Source organism: Haplochromis burtoni, unplaced genomic scaffold, assembly GCF_018398535.1.
Source record: "Haplochromis burtoni strain Fernald_Lab_line unplaced genomic scaffold, NCSU_Asbu1 Contig_290, whole genome shotgun sequence".
NCBI lineage: Eukaryota > Metazoa > Chordata > Actinopteri > Cichliformes > Cichlidae > Haplochromis > Haplochromis burtoni.
This window is the reverse complement of record NW_024582651.1, coordinates 287,842-306,340: the sequence shown is the minus strand read 5'-3', so window position 1 is coordinate 306,340 and position 18,499 is coordinate 287,842. Positions and strand designations below refer to the sequence as shown.

Here is an 18,499-nt window from a genome sequence, read left to right as displayed (position 1 = left end):
GCGAAGATCTATTTCAGGAGCAGGCCTGCGTGTGATGTAACGTGAAATCACGTCATCACGTACGCCCCTGTCAGGATTTACGTTGGTTCCGGGAGACGCGTTGGCAATTTCCTAAACAGAGCTCAGTTACCTCATTGGGAAACGTCAGTATCACCCGAGGCCCGGCAAAGAGGAGCTCTGCTTATCGTTGGGTGTTTTACCGGCTGGAAATCGACTCGCTGCTACGGAAGACAACAGTAGACCGACTTGACATGAGCAGGTAGCCGTTTAAATCTCTTAAATTTGACCTCTAACGCGTTTTTAGTGTTTGACCTGTCCGTGTAACCAGCTGTCGAGGCATTTGTGTGTGTGTGTGTGTTTTTTTAGACTTTACTCTCCTAAACGTTACGAAGATTATATGGTTATTTCGGGATAAATATCGAGAAGTGTCACCTTAAATGTTTGCTTCATACGCCTTTAAATCTCGCTCGTTCTGTGTGCTGCATTTTTACTTGTAACGCGAGAGCGAGCTGACAGTTTTTGGCGTGAGCCCGAGCCTCTGTGCGGTCATACCTCCCACTATCAGATACCGACACGTTCAAACGTCTAAAAATCATCAGCGTCGTTAAATCACAGCCTGTAGCTGCTGGGCTGAATTAGACCTTTTGATACATTTGAGATCAATACCAACCGTCACATAATCAATAAGAGGTTCTTGGTCTCATGCTTTTTATTGAATCTTACGCTTTTTTTTTTTTGCTTTTTTTTTTGTCTCATTAAACATGTTTGTCTGTATGGTGGGCTAATCCATAACATGGAGACCAAAATATGGACCCAGGTCAGGGGTTGTGCCACCACACCCTATAAAGCTATACAAACCAGCAAAACTCCAAGAAGGAATCTGAAGACAAATGTAGGATTTTTCTGTACAGGAGGGGGAAAAGTGACTTTGTCAGCATCAACACAGGACACAGAGAGACAAATGTGGAAAAGGAAGCACTCTCTTTACTTGCCTTCCCTTGTCTGTAGTTTCAAGATCTTTGCTGGATTCAGGCCATGTCTGTAGCGGTGTTGTTGCAGTAGACAAACAGATCCAGGGATGAACCAGAGAGCTATCCAAAGGAAATGGAAAAATAACAGAAGCTATCCTGTTCTGACTGTCTCTGCTTTTACCTGGTACAGGATATGACTTAGGGTTATTGTCCTGTGTAGGGCTTTGATGGGCTACAAGATTTAGCAGAAAGCACCAGATCCCTTTCAAGCCTCTGTATCCTAGCATTGAGAGAGAGAGAGATGAGTAGTGTTTGATCTTTGTCTAGTAAATCAAAAGAAACTTTTTAGGTACTTCCCTAGAGTGTTGTGTCTGGTCTCCTGACATCCAGCATGTTTTGTCAGAGGAAGCTTTGAAAAATTTCCCTTACTTTCTGTTACCCCCTCGTTATTATGGTCTGCAGCGCGCTGACACGTGAGGGTCTTATAGACGGGAAGCTGTTCATGACGGCATCTCTGAGGAATGCTGTAAAGGAAACTGCAGTCAAAGTCATCGTCTCTCTGAGTCTAGACTTAGAAGCAACACCCAGGCCCAAGCCAAGCAAGCCACTAGAATTTATTTATTTATTTAATAGGAGACTTTTGTCGAGGCAGTTTACACAAAAATCAGAGCACATTTGATTTCAGCTCAGGTTTTTCCTGTGTCATGTCCACTTGCTGCTGGTCCTATCTGCAGGAAATCCTTAGAAGCCAGTGCCAGATTATAAATATTCCTGGGGCTACAGCAGTGCTAGTGCTGGTTTTGGCAGCTGTTTCACCAGACCCACACATGATGCCAACAGCAGCTCTTTCCAGATGTGTTTAATGATTCCCTGACAACAGCTGCGTAGGTCCATATACATCACAGAGTTGAATTGCTCACCAGAAAAGAGGAACGACTGTCTGTTAAAGTGGTAACTCTGCAAACAGGAAGGAAGATGAAAAACGTACCCACTTGTGAAAAATTTAAGAACTGGACTCACACGTTGATCTTTTTAGCAAATGAACTCGTCATGTTGAAGTTGCATGAGTTGAGCGAGCTAAGAGGTTAAAACTTAATAATTTAATGCACATAACACTGAAGATTTCCCAGGTATATAAAGGCATTGGCACACTGAGCACACGTTATTATCAATTATTTGTGGTATTTGGAAGTAATTGCTTCAAACTGTATTTAAGTTGGGGGGGGTTTCTTAGCATTGTTGATTTATGAGTAACTGAGGATGGACGACCTCATCCCACAGGGTTACGCGGTCAGGATGGTCTGTCGCTGAGATAGGGCCTTTCTTCTCCAGTGATGAATGAGGAGAATGTTTGATGGTGGCTCTGCTCTGAGATAAGAACGGAATGTGCTCCGCTTGATTTAACATGTCAGAGGATGCAAATGACAAAACTGCTGAGCTGTCCGTTTACTAATTCTAATCTAACTGAAAAAAAACTGTAAATGTAATACAAATGTGCCTTCAATCCTCAGGTTGCCCTGACATGGACACAGAGATGATTCCCAAATTTTCGTCAAAGGATGAGGAGGTTGATTACTGGAAGTCCCAAGCCCTCAAATATAAGAAAAGGTAGGTGGCATTTGTGTCGCATCTGACAGCAATGCATGCCTGAATTTATTTATGGTATGAGTTGGTATGTATGGCTTAATTTCTTCAAAGAACAGACCTGTGTGAGTTTTTCATTTCAGTTTGATATTAAGCCAAAATTAGGTTACATAACATACTGTCTTGAAAGAAAGCGGAGTTGGAAATCGAATGACAGCGATTCTTCAAATATAGCATAAGATGAAAAACAGCTTTTGGGGACAGTAGATGCTCATCCTTGCATAATAAGCAGCTGCTTTGTTTTGCTGACTATGTGGTTTGCGCAGTAGTTTTGAAAGATATGATTACATAATAACTTTGTGCCAAAAGTTTCCACACAGGCTGTGTTTAGCCGTATAAGGCAAATGGCCAGAAAAGAGTAATGAAATCAGCACTGACAAACTTCATGGTTTACTCAATAGGAAATGACACAGGCCACAGGATGGGCATTAGTGTCACTTAAGAGTGTCATTTGACATTTGTTTAGTCTTCCTTTCCTATTTGTGGACGTACAGTCTATGAGAAGAAGTGTAAAAGTGCACAGCAGGGGTTAAAGTCCTGCTTACTTTGAGACATTCCTGTGGGCACATGGTGGAAAAAAACATCAGTGCATGGAAAGAAAAGTGGCTTCAAGTAGATTTGCCATAGTGTGTTGCAGTTTTTAGGGCATGCATTTTCTCAGAATATCCTTCCACTGAAGTGATATTTTTAAACTTTTTATTTTGAGTTTATTTACAAGGCAACCGCAACATTGTTTATCATTATCATTAATAGAACTTTTTTTTCATTCTGATGTATGGAATACTATTGGCCAATTTAATCTATTAGGGTTACATAGTTATGTTACAGGGCCCTGTGTGTGCTGATCAAGCACCATGTGTGATGCTGGTATGTGTGGAACACACAACCACTGATTCATGCATTTCAGTGCTCTGTGGAGCCACTGTGAGGGCATTATCCCAGCACAGAGTCAGCTGACCAGTGTTACCAAGTGTCAGCTCGGCAGGAGAAAAAATAAAATATATTAAGAAGCCTTTTCCTCTCTTTTCTACCTTTACATAAATGCATTTACAAATAATTACTATTTTATGCAATATTTAGTGTGTAAAGACATCCTGTTTCATAACTTTTATCCTCCTGTTTTTTTTTTCCTGCTTGTGACCTTTAACCTGTTCCACTCTGAAGATGCATGGCAGCATGCCTGTTCTTCTCACCTATTTTTGAACCAGCTACTGTCACAGTTCAGCTGTCTCTTCAGAGCTGTATATTTAGAATGCTTAACTCGACAATGCTGAGCTGAACCCTTATTTCCTCTTTGACAGAGGCCAGACTACAAATAAGAACCTGTAACTGGCTTTCATACAGGTTTATTTCTGGCCATTAGTGGGGTAGAAAGCTGCTAGAACATGCTTGGCTTTGCTCAGCTTGCAGGACAAAGGTCTGTCAGTTTTCTAGAGCTCATAGGCACAGTCATTCAGCCGGTTAGCTGTGCAGAACTGAATGGGGGACGATGAACAGGAAAGCTTTTATCGCAATGACCGTTTATGGTTTTACCCACTCTCTCTGTATTTTTGCCATTTAGTTGCCATGAAGCCCAAGAGGAGTTGCAGGAGTTCCAGGAGGGGAGCAGAGAACTGGAAGCTGAGTTGGAGGCACAACTTGGTCAAGCTGAACAACGTCTTCGAGACCTACAGAGTGAAAACGAGAGGCTAAAGAATGAGGTTTCCAACCTCAAGGTAATGGGCCTTTTTGATCTTCATTAAGCGTTTACCTTTGGCTAGAACACTAATAAAGTCATTTGTGATTACCTAAGTGGTTATCTGATCTTTGTTGGATCCTGCACACAAGGTCCAATGCCTCATTTGTATGGTAGGTGTTAATCTGGGTTTTCTTAGGTAATCCTCCAGCACTTCTTAATAGGATGTCAGGATAAAGAAGAAGAAAATAGAAAACTGCAAGGCAAGCCTAGTTCTTATCACAGTAGACATGAACACGGGTTTCAGTGTGCTTGTTTGGTTATGCACATTGGTGACTGTACTGTACAACTGCACCAGAGAGCTCCAAAAATTATGCCTTCCTTTAACAACTGTCGGACAACGATGTTCTTTGAAACCTTGTGACCGTCCTGAGATTCGTTCTGACTGATGCTGATCTTTGTAGTGGATAAAACGTTATTTTTAAACTAGATTCCTCATCAAGTAGCGTCTTTGTTGTCCTTGTTTCTCTTTATAGACTCACTATTCTCTTATCTGCACATTTTCCATGTCTTCCAGGAAAAGCTGGAGCAGCAATATGCCCAGAGTTATAAACAGATCTCTTTGCTAGAGGACGACCTGGGACAGACTCGCAGCATCAAGGATCAACTCCATAAATATGTCCGAGAGCTTGAACAGGCCAACGATGACCTCGAGAGAGCAAAAAGGTGAGAATGACGTGCAATGTGCAAATTCTGTTTGTATTCTAGCATTTACCTCAAACATGTCAGCACTCATAAAATACTTATCACTGTTTGTGTAGGGCTACAATAGTGTCTCTTGAAGACTTTGAGACCCGTTTGAACCAGGCAATTGAAAGGAATGCCTTTCTGGAGAGTGAGCTGGATGAGAAAGAGTCTCTCCTTGTATCTGTGCAGCGGTTGAAAGATGAAGCACGAGGTAAAGATAAAGCCCACATAAATGAATTCTTCCCCTTTCTGGGCCGTGCATCATTTGTGCAAGAGCCGGTGTTTCTTAACTTTTTCTCTTTTTTGTTTTCCTTCTTTAGACCTGAGGCAGGAGCTGGCAGTGCGCGAAAGGACCACAGACAGGATGTCAGCACCCAGCTCACCCACTTTAGACATAGACAAGATTGATTCAGCTGTACAAGCCTCTTTATCCCTCCCAGCAACACCTGTAGGAAAGAATATAGAGCACTCTTTTATCAGCCCCAAAGGTTAGAATTATTCCTACTCCATTTTCCTCTTGTTTGAGTAAAAGTTGTAATATGAGTGTTAACTCTGGCTTATATGTCCTAGCACTGACCAACGGCTGCGGTAACTCGTCTCTGACTCCCTCTGCAAGAATCTCAGCTCTTAACATTGTTGGCGACCTTCTGAGAAAAGTCGGGGTAGGTGTTACTCACTTTACTGTTTTGGCTTTACATTTTAACAGCTCTGCACATGTTGCACTGAGGAGCAAGTCTTTTCAGCGACGCTAAAAGGAAAGATAATTATGATGATGCTAATTTGAGATTTCCTGTTTTGTCGTTAGGCTTTGGAGTCGAAACTTGCTGCCTGTAGGAACTTTGCCAAAGACCAGGCAGCAAGAAAAAACTACTCCACAGACAAAAGCATGCTTCTCAACAGCAATGCCACCAATTTCTCTCACTCTCTACATACTACCTACTTCGACAAAACGTAAGTCTTTTAGCATGTGCTTTTCTCCTTTCCCTGTCTGTTTGTCCTTCTGTTATTTAGTTTGATGTTAAAATCGGATGCCCTGGCTGTGTGTATATCTTTGCCAATGTTGAGTATGTCTTTTGACATCTGCAGCACTGTTAATGGATTGGACCCCAGCACCTTGACTTCCATGACACCATCCAGAGCCCTGTCTCCACCGGGCATGCTGCCTTTGAGTGTGTGATTGAGGAGCTCCTCAAGCCAGAGAAAGCTCTAAAGAAACTCTTATCTCCTCAACACAGTCTGGGAACACAGAGGGTGTGTGTGTGTGTGTGAGTGTGTGAGTGAGTGAGAGAGAATGAAAACAGAGCTGGAGTGATGTGTGAATTTTTTAGCTCAGTGTGTGCAAGAGAGGCTTGTGTCTGTTTTGCAGCTCTAAGTGCATCTGTGAGTAGGTGCAGTCATTTGCACCAGTCAGCCAAAAAAGCATTGAAAGCACTTTCCTATATTGTGTATATACCCATCGGGGCATGGACCTGGTGGGCTTCTGGAGCGGCTGTGGTGTCTGGGGAGCACGGGAAGCAGATGTTTCTGGTGCCTCCCACACAGATGTTCAGTAAGTTTGGGAGCTGGGGACTCTGGAGATCAATGCCTTATACTCTTTCTCAGGCAGTTTAGGAGCTGTTTTGGAGTGTGGCTGGGTGTGTTCTCCTCCAGCAGGAAGGGCACTACCATCAGGGAGTGATATACCATGAGGTTAAGCTTAGTACCTGGGGCTTTGCAGCAGAACAGTGCTTCGTAACCAGGTGATCATCATTTTTCACATCAGCTTTTAGTGGTTTTAATGTTGTGGCTGACTGGTGTGTGTTCCTACCACATTCTCTTCTTGCTTGTGCCTAAAGCTGTACTGCACTGTGCTTGAATGAATGTCACTGCAATGTTTTGACCTTAAGATGTCAACTTTGAACTGGCACGATTACCTAGGTGATTCCACAGTTCATATGAAGACTCATCCTTGACAACTGGTCTATGAGAGACCACAGCTTCCTTTGAACTTTCCATCCTTTTCTGTTTCATTGCATTGCACAGTTAAACTAATTTCTGTTTAGATTGTTCTATATTTAAAAAGGGATATGTTCACATTAACTAATTTATCTCACAGTATACTTTAAAGTGAAATTTTCCTGTGTGATTTTCTTTTCTTTTTTTCTTGCATGTGTTTAAATCGAAGAATGACCGAAATGAATGTTGACTGTTTAAAGCCATGTAGCTGTGCTGCAGTTGTTCCTCTTGTTACTGGCTGATGTCTGGAGTGCTTGTGGAAATATCTGCTTGTTCTCCCCTCTGGGTTAAACCTGAATTTACAGGTTTCTGCTGCTGTCGAGTGTATTCCTCTGCAGATGTCCACTGATGTTTTTTCAAGAGAACAGTATTGCCTTTTTATAATATTTAATGTATTGATTTTTTTGTGTGTGTGTGTCGTTCCAGGCTTATTACCTCATTGTGACATGTTAGGAGTTAGCAGCTATTAATTATTGATGGGTGTCATTTTTGGCTCATACAAATCAAACTGCTTAAAACTGACTCAAGGATTTTTTTAATTTATTTTTTTCCCTCAGTTTTATCTGGAGTTATGGTGCATTAATAACAACAACTATAATGTTATTTTGGCAATACTTACATTTATACATATTTGGCTCTGCATCCCCTCACTTACATATCTTTAATTCCTCAGCGTCACCAATTTGCACCCTAAAGGCTCACACAAAGACTTGTATTCATTGTTAGTTGATCATTTGATGCCACTTGGGGCACAATAGGAGCCTGTTACTTAAATTGGTTCTATAGTTGGTGTATAGCTTGTATAGATGACAATTTTGCCTACCACTTTGTGGATATTGACATTTGGCAATAAGGTCCTATTTATTTCAGATTCTGTATGGCATGTGTTCAGATAATGGGTTTTACTATTGTACAGTGGTTAAGCCCATTGTATTATGATATCAAATTGTTTAAATAAAGATTGATATGATGTGTGTGTGTTTTTTTTTTTTCTTTTTGTTTGTTTGTTTGTTTGTTTTGTTTTTTTAAATGTACACAGTAGTAGTGAATCAAGATATAGTGGTTTTGTTTACTAATCAGAAGGTTGATGGTTTGATCTCTGGCTCTTCCAGCCTTTGTGTTGAAGTATCCTTAAGCAAGATATTAAACCCAGCGCATCTACCAGGAGTGAGAATGTTACAAGGTTACAAATTGTTCGACATAGAAAATGAGAAATAATTTGAACATCTGTGTAAATGAGACTAGTAATAAGAAAAAACTTTGAGTGCACAAACTGAATAGAAAAGCACCATTACTAACCATTCAACAGTGTCCCAGGTTAGAAGGGTGGTAGTGGTTTAAAGGAGCTTCATGATTACACAGCACAAAGAGCGCTTACTTTTACTTTTCCAAAGCATCGTTTTCCCAAAGGTTTTTTTGTTTTGTTCTTTTTTGTCACACTGCACAATGGTACAATTTGTCTTTTAATTCAGTGAAATATTGGTGTTGTCATAGATCTTAAAAAAACAAACAAACAAAAAAACAGTTCAGCAATTTAAGTTTCATAGTTTGGTTAAGAAAGTTTTATGGTTGGTTTAAAAACAACAACAACAACAATGTAATAATTTTTATTTATATAGCACCCCACAACTACAATTTAAAAAGAACATGGAAATGTTCCAGTTTCCACTGTTCTGCATTTCAGGTGCTCTCCAACTGTGGACACAAAATTAAAGGCCCAACTTCTTCTCCATTGTTTCCTTTAATATGTTCTTCTTGATCTAGAAAAATATTTCATTTCATATTAATTATGTGTTATGAGTATATAAATACATGGCAGAAACAGATGGCATGTTGGTGTGAACGTTTCCTACCTTTCCAGAGACCGTGAGAGGGTAGCTGTCCACAAATAACACATAGTGTGGGATCTTGAAGTGAGAAATCTAAAGGCAAGAGGGGGCAAGCTACAGTCATGCTTCAATTTAAAGTGGTTACAGGTGCTAGCAGTCTTATGTTTTATCTCTTCCTACCTGGCCTTTGCAGAAAGCTCTTATCTCTTCCGCACTGGAACTCTGACCCTCCTTCAGCTTGATGCAAGCACAAACTTGCTCACCCAGCCGCTCATCTTTCACTCCAACCACCTGAAAGCACGGGAAAGAAGAGTTGTAGTTTATACCGAACACTACAGCTGATTAATGCATATTCTCAGAGGCTGCTTATTGCTTACAACAACCAAAATAGTATTTTTAAGCTCTATACCCACACAGAGACACTACTTAGTACTCATGCTGCCCCCAAGTGGTTTAATCTTACCTGCACTTCCTTTACTTTGGGATGCTTGTAGAGAAATTGCTCTATCTCAGCTGGATAGATGTTCTCTCCTCCTCGAATGATCATATCCTTTATGCGTCCTTCAATGGAGCAGTATCCCAGACTGTTCAGACTGGCTGTGTCACTGTACAGACAACAACTACACTTCCCACACTGCCCTCTACTCAACAATTGTGTATCTAGGGACATATGTGAAACTCCACCTTACCCAGTCCTGTACCAGCGGTCTTGGGAGATCACCTCTCTGGTTTTCTCTGGCTCATCCCAGTACCCATGCATCACACAGCTGCCTCTGATCAGCAGCTCACCTGAGGCCCCAAGAGGGACAATCTCCCCAGTAGTGGGGTCCACCAATTTAGCCTAAGGTTAAGGCATGCAAAAATACCACGTGTCACTGTGTTAGAGGGATGTGTAGATGAAGGTTTGTGTGGGAAAGAAATTATACCTCAGTGTGACCCAGGATGCATCCTACGGTGTTCATCTTCAGCTCCTCGTTGTCCTCTGGAAACCCAAGAAATGTAACAGGACTATTTTCAGTTGTTCCATAGCATAACTGGGGGGAAAATGATTTGCATATGTTGCTATGTGCTGGTACGTGCTTTTCCTGTAAGTTTTAGTGTTATCTGAAGAGGTATCATCTCACTGTTATCTCCTTCATATTCATGTCTGTTGTCAGTCTTCTCACAATCTCTGGAGGGCACGGAGAACCTCCCATGATCCCTAAAAATGCAGTAGCAAATATGAAGGGTAGACATGACACCAATTTTAACCCATTAAATGTGGTGTCATGTCTTTTGGTCTCTCACCAGCTTCAACTGAAGACAAATCATATTTTTGTAAATCTTGGCTTAGCAGATCAGTGAACATGGTGGGGGTACCGTACACAAAATTGCACCTGGAGTAAAAGAAAAGACATGGATGGTAATCTGTGAAAGTGCTTATTCTTGTACAGCTGGACACTTATGATAGTGAAGATGAGTGGTGCTGTACTTTTCACTTTGAATGGCCTCTAAATTGGCACAGCTGTTGTAGGCTGCGGAAGGAAAAACTAGCGTGATGCCGTGAACTGCCATGCTCATTCCTCCAAGCACGGAGCCGAAGCAGTGGTAGAATGGAACAGGCACACACACTCGCACCCGAGGCTGATGGTGAATAGAGATAAGGAAGTAATTCACTATTATTTGTGCTTTCTTCTTGTTAGTAACACGTACATGAACTTACTCTCCAGCCGTAACCGACGCGGAGGCCCAGGAAGTAGGCATTATTTACAATGTTGTGGTGGGAAAGCACAGCTCCTTTTGGGTTCCCAGTCGTACCCTTATACAAATGAGCAATTTGTACAACAATGAGCAGAATGATTATTAGATCATTTTCAATGCTCTAATTGTTGTTACAGGTCAATATGATACATGTGTGCCCTGGAAAAAGTTGAAACACTGAATGTTACTGATGTAAACTGAATGTTGATGGGGTCATCAAAGGAAAGCTTGCTCTGCAGATCCATCAGCTCTCTGTGGTGCCGACTCTCCCCTGCTTGCATCACATCATCTACGTGGAGCATCCCTGGCTGCCTGCTGTCAGTCACAATCACCATTTCCAAGTATGGCAACCTAAAAAAAAACCCATGACCATATCTTTGTCTCAAATCCTAAACAGCTTCAACTTCAACACTATCATTTTTTTAAAAGTGATAAGTTATAAAAAGATTTCATAGTCCCTTAATATCAGCAGAGGAGGGATATTTGAATCAGACTAACCTGGAGCTTTTAAATTTGCCTCCTGGTGTTGTGCCAATCTCTGGGCAAATCTCCCTCAGCATCTCACAAAATCTCTGAGTTTTAAAGCTGGTTGGACATACCACTGCCTTACACTGGACCTAGATGCAACAAATCTGTTTAAATACATTCAAATTCCTTTATGCTTGAATAATCCAGTAAATTATTAGTAACCAATGGAAGTACAGCATAGAAATTGTAAGCAGGCTAAACATTTCTATTCAATTTCAGGCTATTGTCCCAATAGGGCCAACTGACTGTACCTTTAGTATAGTGAACTCCACTTCCTTTACCTGATAGGCTGGGTTCAAGGGCACCTGCAAAGATAACAGTTCAAAGACAAAAGTTTTATCCATGCAAAGCTTCACTGTCTTTTTTCAAAAGACTACAGAAATCATACCATACCATATCATTCAAATCAATTTTATTTAAAGAGCACCAAATCACAATAACAGTCGCCTAAAGATGCTTTATATTGTAAGGTAGACCCTACAATAATACATACAGAGAAAAACCCAACAAACATATGACCCCCTATGAGCGAGCAGGTTGGCGACAGTAGGAAGGAAAAACTCCCTCACATGAGAGAAGGAAGACAGGATAAAAGACATGCTGTGGAAGAGAGCCAGAGATTAATAACAAGTATGATTTAATGCAGAGAGGTCTGTTAACACATAGTGAGTGAGAAAGGTGTCTGATTATGCACATTATATTATAGGTGATGATGACATTACTTTTGAGCTGGTGAGCATAAAATTGTGAGATTACATAACAGCTCCTCTATGCAACTGCCAGGTTCAATGTCCTTGTCACTTACATTTGACTGTGTTTGATAACACAAGCTACGGTGCTGTAAAAGCTGTTTCAAGGGCATGTACACAGCTCCTGTACTAACCAGTATGATTCCAGCCTTGGCTGAAGCAAACTGGAAAAGGATCCACTGATATGTGTTTGGCCCCCAGACTCCCAGTCGATCGCCTCGCTTCAGCCCCAGAGCAAGGAGGCCTGCAGCAGCCTTGTCAACCTGCACAAAAAGAAAATGACGACAAAAAAAAAAAAAAAAAAAAAACACACAAAAAAACAAAAGAAAAAAAAAAAAAAAAAAAAAAAAAAATACACACAACACTTTCAAAAGTTAAAAATGATTAACAGGGTTCTGTGGTAAAAAGCAGCAAACTTAAATAAGCTTCTTCTGTCTTTTCTTTTTGTTTTTAAGTCTCTTTCTGATGTCAGTAAGATGGGCTTTTTAACACAGCTAATCTTATTTTTTAATTTTTTCAAAAGACAAACTACAGATGGTGCACAGAGAGTCACTATCAAACCAGGTTAATACTTTCCAGGAACCACATTTTATGTCCATGCTTTTCTTAAAATGATGTAATCAGGTTTAACAATCAACCAGATTCTTATGCAAAGTCATCACTGACAGTAAAGGTCCTACATCTTGGATCTTAATGGGAAAAGCCCATATTAATATGATTAAAACGTCAGATTCAACCACTAAAACAACAACTAAATACATATAAATAATGTGTAAGGGTTGTCAAATGCATGAAAAAGCAAAAGCTAAATGGATGAAATCACGTACGTCTTGTTGAAACTGTGCAAACGTTTTTCGGATGCCATCCTGCACAAAGATCACAGCTTCCCGTTCAGGCCAGCGTTGGGCAGTTGCATCCAGACTCTGGCTCACAGTCAGGGGGAGTAGTGAGAAAGAGGAGGTGCCGTGGACATAGCTGGTGGTCAGTGATGGGTTTTGAGGAGGACTGTCCACGTGAAGAGCCCTGATATAGAACACAGGGTTCGGAGATCAGATGGTACGACCTGTGAGTTTAGTGCATTTTAGTGATATTATTGCAGATAATACCCAACTGGAATCCACAGGTCGTAATTGTCATTAATGAGGAGATTGTTGCAAAGGCTCACCTTTTAGCACATTCATTTCACCAGATGCACCTTGTTTCTTTTCCTCACCTTTGATTGGGTGTGGTGCTTGGCCTTAATTGCACTCACCTGTCACTCGTTATATAAGGACTGCACTCACCTACCCCTCACTCTTTCTTCACTCCCACAAGGGGCGGCCACTGAGGTGAGTTTCTCTTTGAGGTGCCTGAGTTCATGTATCATTTTGAGTTACTTAAATCATACTTTGTCCATTTTAGAGATAGCAGTCCATGTGTGTCTTTCCTTCCTTTACCCATTATTCAATAAAATGACAAAACCTGTAAATGATTGAGATGCTTATTCTCATTCTAATCAGATGAGCCCATGATGATGACTACTTAAACCCTGAACCTTCCTTCCTCCAAAACACGGTCCTCCAAGCCGGAGTAGTGTTAACATCATGGATACACAGCAGCCATTGACTGAAGATTTGAGACGTTCCGGTCGTGAAAGGCGACCTCCTGCCCACCTGCAGCAGTATGACGTTCAGTATCCCGGAAGTAGAAGTACTAGATGTGATACAGAGAGTCAAACAGAATGCCAGCATAGTGACACAGACACACATGGGCTGCAGGATCCTGATGGGCAGTCAGAAAGTCAACCACAGACATCCCCTGCTCCTTTACCCACAAATCAAGATGAGGTGATGAGCGAACTCCTGATGACAATGAAGGAGATTAGGCAATTTATGATTCAATTATCTCCTCTCCATTCCTCCAGATCTTCAATTCACACTGTCTCATCTGATGAAAGCAAATCCTCTGTATGCCGTTTACAAGCTATTCCCCAAACGCATCATGAGCAGTTCCCAGTGATTGATCCAGCAACATGTCAATCACCCTCTCAGCCCCCCTACGGAATATACTGGAGCTTCCTCCTATCAGAGCAGGTGATGGTCAGACTCTGGATAACTTTGCTCTTCATGTGCAAGCTTTAGTTGGCTTGCTTAGCACTATGGGTGATCAAGGACTGACAGAACTAAATTGTGGCTCCCATGTCGATCGCCTACCGTATTTTCACGACCATAAGGCGCACTGTGCTAAAAGGCGCAGTCTCAGTTATGTGTGCCATTACTGTATTTAACACACACATAAGGCGCACTGGACCATAGGGCGCATACAAGTACCGTATGCGTATTTAAAAATAAAGCGGGAGCAAACCTGAATTCGGTACCTTACTCACATTTCTATTGCCGGTAATCGTCATCATCAACAACACACAAGCATACAAGTGTGCGTATTTAAAAATAAAGCAGGAGCAAAACAAAGTTTGGTACTCACATTTTTATCATCAATCAAACCCATCGAAGTCCTCATCCTCTGTGTCTGAATTGAACAGCTGCGCTAAATCTCCATCAAACATGCCAGGTTCACTTCTTCACCGTCAGAGTCACTTTCCGTGCCGTGCGGCTCCTCGGAAACGATGCCGGCTTTTGCGAAAGCTCGAACAACAGTGCCAGCAGACATGTTAGCCCAAGCATCTACAATCCATTGGCAAATTGTGGCGTAACTCGCCCGGCGCTGCCTTCCACTCTTAGTGAAACTGTGGTCTCCACCGGTCATCCATCGCTCCCAGGCCGCTCGCAGCCTTACTTTGAACGGGCGGTTCACACCGATGTCCAGCGGTTGGAGTTCCTTTGTCAGGCCTCCCGGAATGACAGCAAGCTCACAGTTCATTTGCTTCACAAGTTTTTTCACATCGGCTGTGAGATGGGCACGCATAGAGTCACAGATCAACAGCGATGGTGATGCGTGGAAAAAACCACCTGGTCTCCTTACATACACCTCCCTCAGCCACTCTTTCATCATTTCCTCATCCATCCAGCCCTTTTCATTTGCCTTAATGATGATTTCTGCTGGAAACTTCTCTTTAGGCAAAGTCTTTCGCTTAAAAATCACCATAGGCGGCAGTTTCTGTCCATTAGCATGGCAGCCAAGCACAACAGTAAAAGAAGACTTTTCGTGCCCCGTTGTGCGTATCGCTACCGTGCTGGTCCCCTTCTTCTCCACAGTGTGACTCACCGGGATGTCAAAAGTGAGCGGGACCTCGTCCATGTTTGTGATGTGGCTGGGCTGGATGTTTTTGTCGCCGATGTGTTTGCTGCAGTAGGAGCGGAAGATGGCCAGCTTTTCCTTATAATCCGCTGGAAGTTGCTGCGCTACCGTAGTCCCGGTCCTGATGGAAAAATGGCACCGTTTCATAAAAAGTGAAAGTGAAACTGCTTTTAGCCGAATGGTGACCGTCGAAACGCTTCTCCCGCTCGCTCTTTGCTCGATGATCCACCGCTCGAGTCTTTCCTCCAACTCGAGCCACCTCGCCTTATGTCCGCGGAAACTCAGCTGCGTTTTCTTGACCTGCCGGAGCTTGTTTTCCAGCTTCCTCCATTTGCGAACCATCGATTCGTTAATCTTAAATTCTCTCGCCGCTGCTCGATTTCCATGTTCCTCCGCGTAGCTGATGGCCTTCAGTTTAAACTGTGCTTCGTAAGCGTGTCTCTTTGCCATTTTCAGGGTTGTTAAAACAACGTCCTGCATAATGCACATACCTGTTCTTTTATACAGGTATGTGCGATTGTCCCGGTATATACGATCAACGCCCACACTTCACCCTTTAACGTTCTCATGGTGTTCTCTACTACGTCCTCCTTACAACACATAGGGCGCACCGCGCTATAGGGCGCGCCGCACTTTTTGAAGAAAATCTAAGACTTTTAAGTGCGCCTTATGGTCGTGAAAATACGGTTACTTGAAAAGTTGCCCCAGAGCATTCCAGTCGCTTCAAACGGCACATTTACAGGGAACAAGGAGATATGATGTATGACTTACCTTTGTTCTCATCCTGGTTGCAAATGGAATGAAAGTGTCAACCAAGAAAGGACAGTCCTGTTTCATCCTTTAACCAGCCACGACCTGCCCATAAGTACACCTCTCCACTCACAACAATATTACATGGGACAAATGCATCCGATCCTGTACAGGCAGCACAACCCATCATAATGATTAAGGCAAGATGTGCATATTGCTGCTCACCTGAACACCACATTAGCAAGTGCCCCAAATTCATTAACAAGACAAAGGATGAGAAAATACACTGGATAAAGAGAAACAAACTGTGCTGGCGTTGTGCTAGAACTCATCACGCTGCGAAGTGTGATCTGAGGAAAGCATGTGCCACCTGCATGGAAAGATATCTACAGATCCTATGTGAGGTGAATCAGAGACCTAGAACTGAAACTAATCCTGTAGTGAGGACACTGTATTTTGATAGACCTAGCGATTGTCCTAGTGTACTATTAAAGGTTGTGAAAGTGCTCCTGCGTAATGGCAAAAGAACCCTGGAAACATGTGCAATACTTGATGATGGCTCCCAACATACCATGCTTCTGACATCTGCAGCTCAGCATCTCCACCTAACTGGGAAAGCTGAAAAATTATCACTCAGAACTGTCCATCAAGAAGTTGAAACTATTCAAGGTTCTTCTGTAAGTTTCCAGATTTCTCCCATCGCACATCCAGAGAAAACTTACACAATTAATAATGCCTTCGCTACAAGTCACTTAGCACTTTCAGACCACACCTACCCCGTATCCTCTCTTCAACGGAGATACAAGCATCTTCAAGGTATCCCATTAACCTTTATTAACAAAGTAGCTCCACTACTGCTCATAGGCTCTGATCATACCCACCTTATTACGCCTATTGCACCAGTTAGACATGGACCATTTGGATCTCCTGCAGCAGTCAAAACCTGCTTAGGATGGACACTCCAAGGTCCAATCACAGACTTCCAACCCCAGAGCAGTTCCACGCATGCCCAATGTTTGTTCACATCTTCCAGTTCAGGAGAACCGCTCCAGCACATCCTTGTGTCCGCTAATGGCTCTGAATTCATTCAGCCACCTCATACTCTATCATCAGCAGTACCTATGTCGTCACCAGCAGTGCCACTATCACCAGTTCCACTGCCTGTGGCTGCCATTCCGCCAGTGGTCAGGGCGCTGCCTGCTCCTGCATCACCTGGTTTTGCCTCTGCCAAGCCCCGTACATTGCCCCCAGCGCCTGCAAAACTGCCCGATGGTCTGCAGGTCTGGGCCTGCCGCTGCATCCCACGCAGTTGGCATTTGGATCTGCTTTGCCGCCACCGCTGGCTACATGGTCGGCCCCCTGAACTGTCTGGCTTGCGTTGTTGACCTCTAGGTCGACCCCCTGAACCTATATTAGACCTGTAGCATGTCTGATTCCTCTGCCCCCGCTTTGTGAAAAAGAGCATCTCTAATCCTTTGAACATATTTCTCAGAAATATGGGGGCAGCTGTTGTAAAGGCTCACCTTTTAGCACATTCACTTAACCAGATGCACCTTGTTTCTTTTCCTCATCTTTGATTGGGTGTGGTGCTTGGCCTTAATTGCACTCACCTGTCACTCGTTATATAAGGACTGCACTCACCTACCCCTCACTCTTTCTTCACTCCCACAAGGGGCGGCCACTGAGGTGAGTTTCTCTTTGAGTCCTGAGTTCATGTATCATTTTGAGTTACTTAAAGCATACTTTGTCCTTTTTAGAGATAGCAGTCCATGTGTCTTTCCTTCCTTTACCCATTATTCAATAAAACGACAAAACCTGTAAATGATTGACTGCTTATTCTCATTCTAATCAGATGAGCCCATGATGATGACTACTTAAACCCTGAACCTTCCTTCCTCCAAAACAGAGATTGTTTAAATATTTACCTTTAAGTCAAATAAATAAAAAATGCATTCAAACATGCACCAGTGCACAGTAATCAAGCTCAGTCTCACTGTTAAAAGCTAAGAACAATCAGGGCATAAAATGACTAATGCAATTAAAATGATCGTTTTGAAGAGCCAATGCAATGAAAAAAACCTAAAAAAATGATGAATCTTTATGCTGCTCAGTATTGCACATGTGCTAAAAATTAGTCACATAAACTTACCGGCACCATTGCAGTAAAGCTGCGGAGCATGATTTCCACGTGTTGCTGTATTTGAGTCCATTCACACATCTGAGACTGTGGGCACAGGATCCGAGCAGCAAGGATAAAATCTGTGTCGGCATTGGACTCAAGCTGCTGACTGACAGCTGGATCTAAGTAGAGTGAAAATACATCTAGGTTGCAAAATGCTGGGTCTTGTAAATAAATATTGCTGACTGCTGGTTTGCTCTGGATTTTATTAGTTCATGTGTAATCTTTAACTTCCACTCACCCTCACTGGCTGCCGTGCGTGTATATTCAGGGTTAATCATTTCCAAGTGAATGTCAGTGGTTAATTTCAGTGCATTCAGGATTGCAATCTTTGATTTCATTCATATTAAGTGTTAACTGTGTGCATGATGCACCACAGGCTCATGAAACCAAAGACAAAATAAAAGCATATTCACCCAAATTTTGATTGTCGGCTTGTGTTCCCGAGGGAGACA

The 18,499-nt window shown here is 42.4% G+C and overlaps 2 protein-coding genes across 2 annotated transcripts; one reads left to right on the top strand and one right to left on the bottom strand.

The window, feature by feature from the left end:
• Positions 1-67: 67 nt before the first annotated feature.
• On the top strand, positions 68-8,002 carry ndel1b (nudE neurodevelopment protein 1-like 1b). The gene is made up of 9 exons (XM_005940311.3): positions 68-259; positions 2,483-2,579; positions 4,177-4,330; positions 4,868-5,016; positions 5,112-5,248; positions 5,358-5,525; positions 5,608-5,699; positions 5,843-5,988; positions 6,124-8,002. Exons 2-9 carry the CDS (start codon positions 2,494-2,496, stop codon positions 6,212-6,214), a joined length of 1,023 nt encoding a protein of 340 aa, XP_005940373.1. The 5' UTR covers positions 68-259; positions 2,483-2,493; the 3' UTR covers positions 6,215-8,002.
• Positions 8,003-8,626: 624 nt separating this feature from the next.
• Positions 8,627-18,231, bottom strand: LOC102294907 (medium-chain acyl-CoA ligase ACSF2, mitochondrial). The gene is made up of 16 exons (XM_005940312.3): positions 18,015-18,231; positions 12,706-12,901; positions 12,013-12,141; positions 11,381-11,434; positions 11,100-11,218; positions 10,790-10,952; positions 10,564-10,659; positions 10,333-10,484; positions 10,149-10,237; positions 9,986-10,062; positions 9,788-9,895; positions 9,551-9,702; positions 9,325-9,466; positions 9,042-9,152; positions 8,886-8,954; positions 8,627-8,792 (listed from the first exon to the last, which is right to left on the bottom strand). Exons 1-16 carry the CDS (start codon positions 18,134-18,136, stop codon positions 8,742-8,744), a joined length of 1,830 nt encoding a protein of 609 aa, XP_005940374.1. The 5' UTR covers positions 18,137-18,231; the 3' UTR covers positions 8,627-8,741.
• Between the last annotated feature and the right edge of the window lie 268 nt (positions 18,232-18,499).

Coding starts and splice junctions, on each gene's coding strand:
- LOC102294907 (XM_005940312.3), bottom strand. CDS start 18,136: ATGCCGACACAGATTTTATCCTTGCTGCTCGGATCCTGTGCCCACAGT. Junction 10,063..10,148: donor TTTGTCTTCAGTTGAAGCTG/GTGAGAGACCAA, acceptor CTGCATTTTTAG/GGATCATGGGAGGTTCTCCG. Junction 9,153..9,324: donor CCAAAGTAAAGGAAGTGCAG/GTAAGATTAAAC, acceptor CCGTGCTTTCAG/GTGGTTGGAGTGAAAGATGA.
- ndel1b (XM_005940311.3), top strand. CDS start 2,494: ATGGACACAGAGATGATTCCCAAATTTTCGTCAAAGGATGAGGAGGTT. Junction 5,249..5,357: donor GTTGAAAGATGAAGCACGAG/GTAAAGATAAAG, acceptor TTCCTTCTTTAG/ACCTGAGGCAGGAGCTGGCA. Junction 5,700..5,842: donor ACCTTCTGAGAAAAGTCGGG/GTAGGTGTTACT, acceptor TTTTGTCGTTAG/GCTTTGGAGTCGAAACTTGC.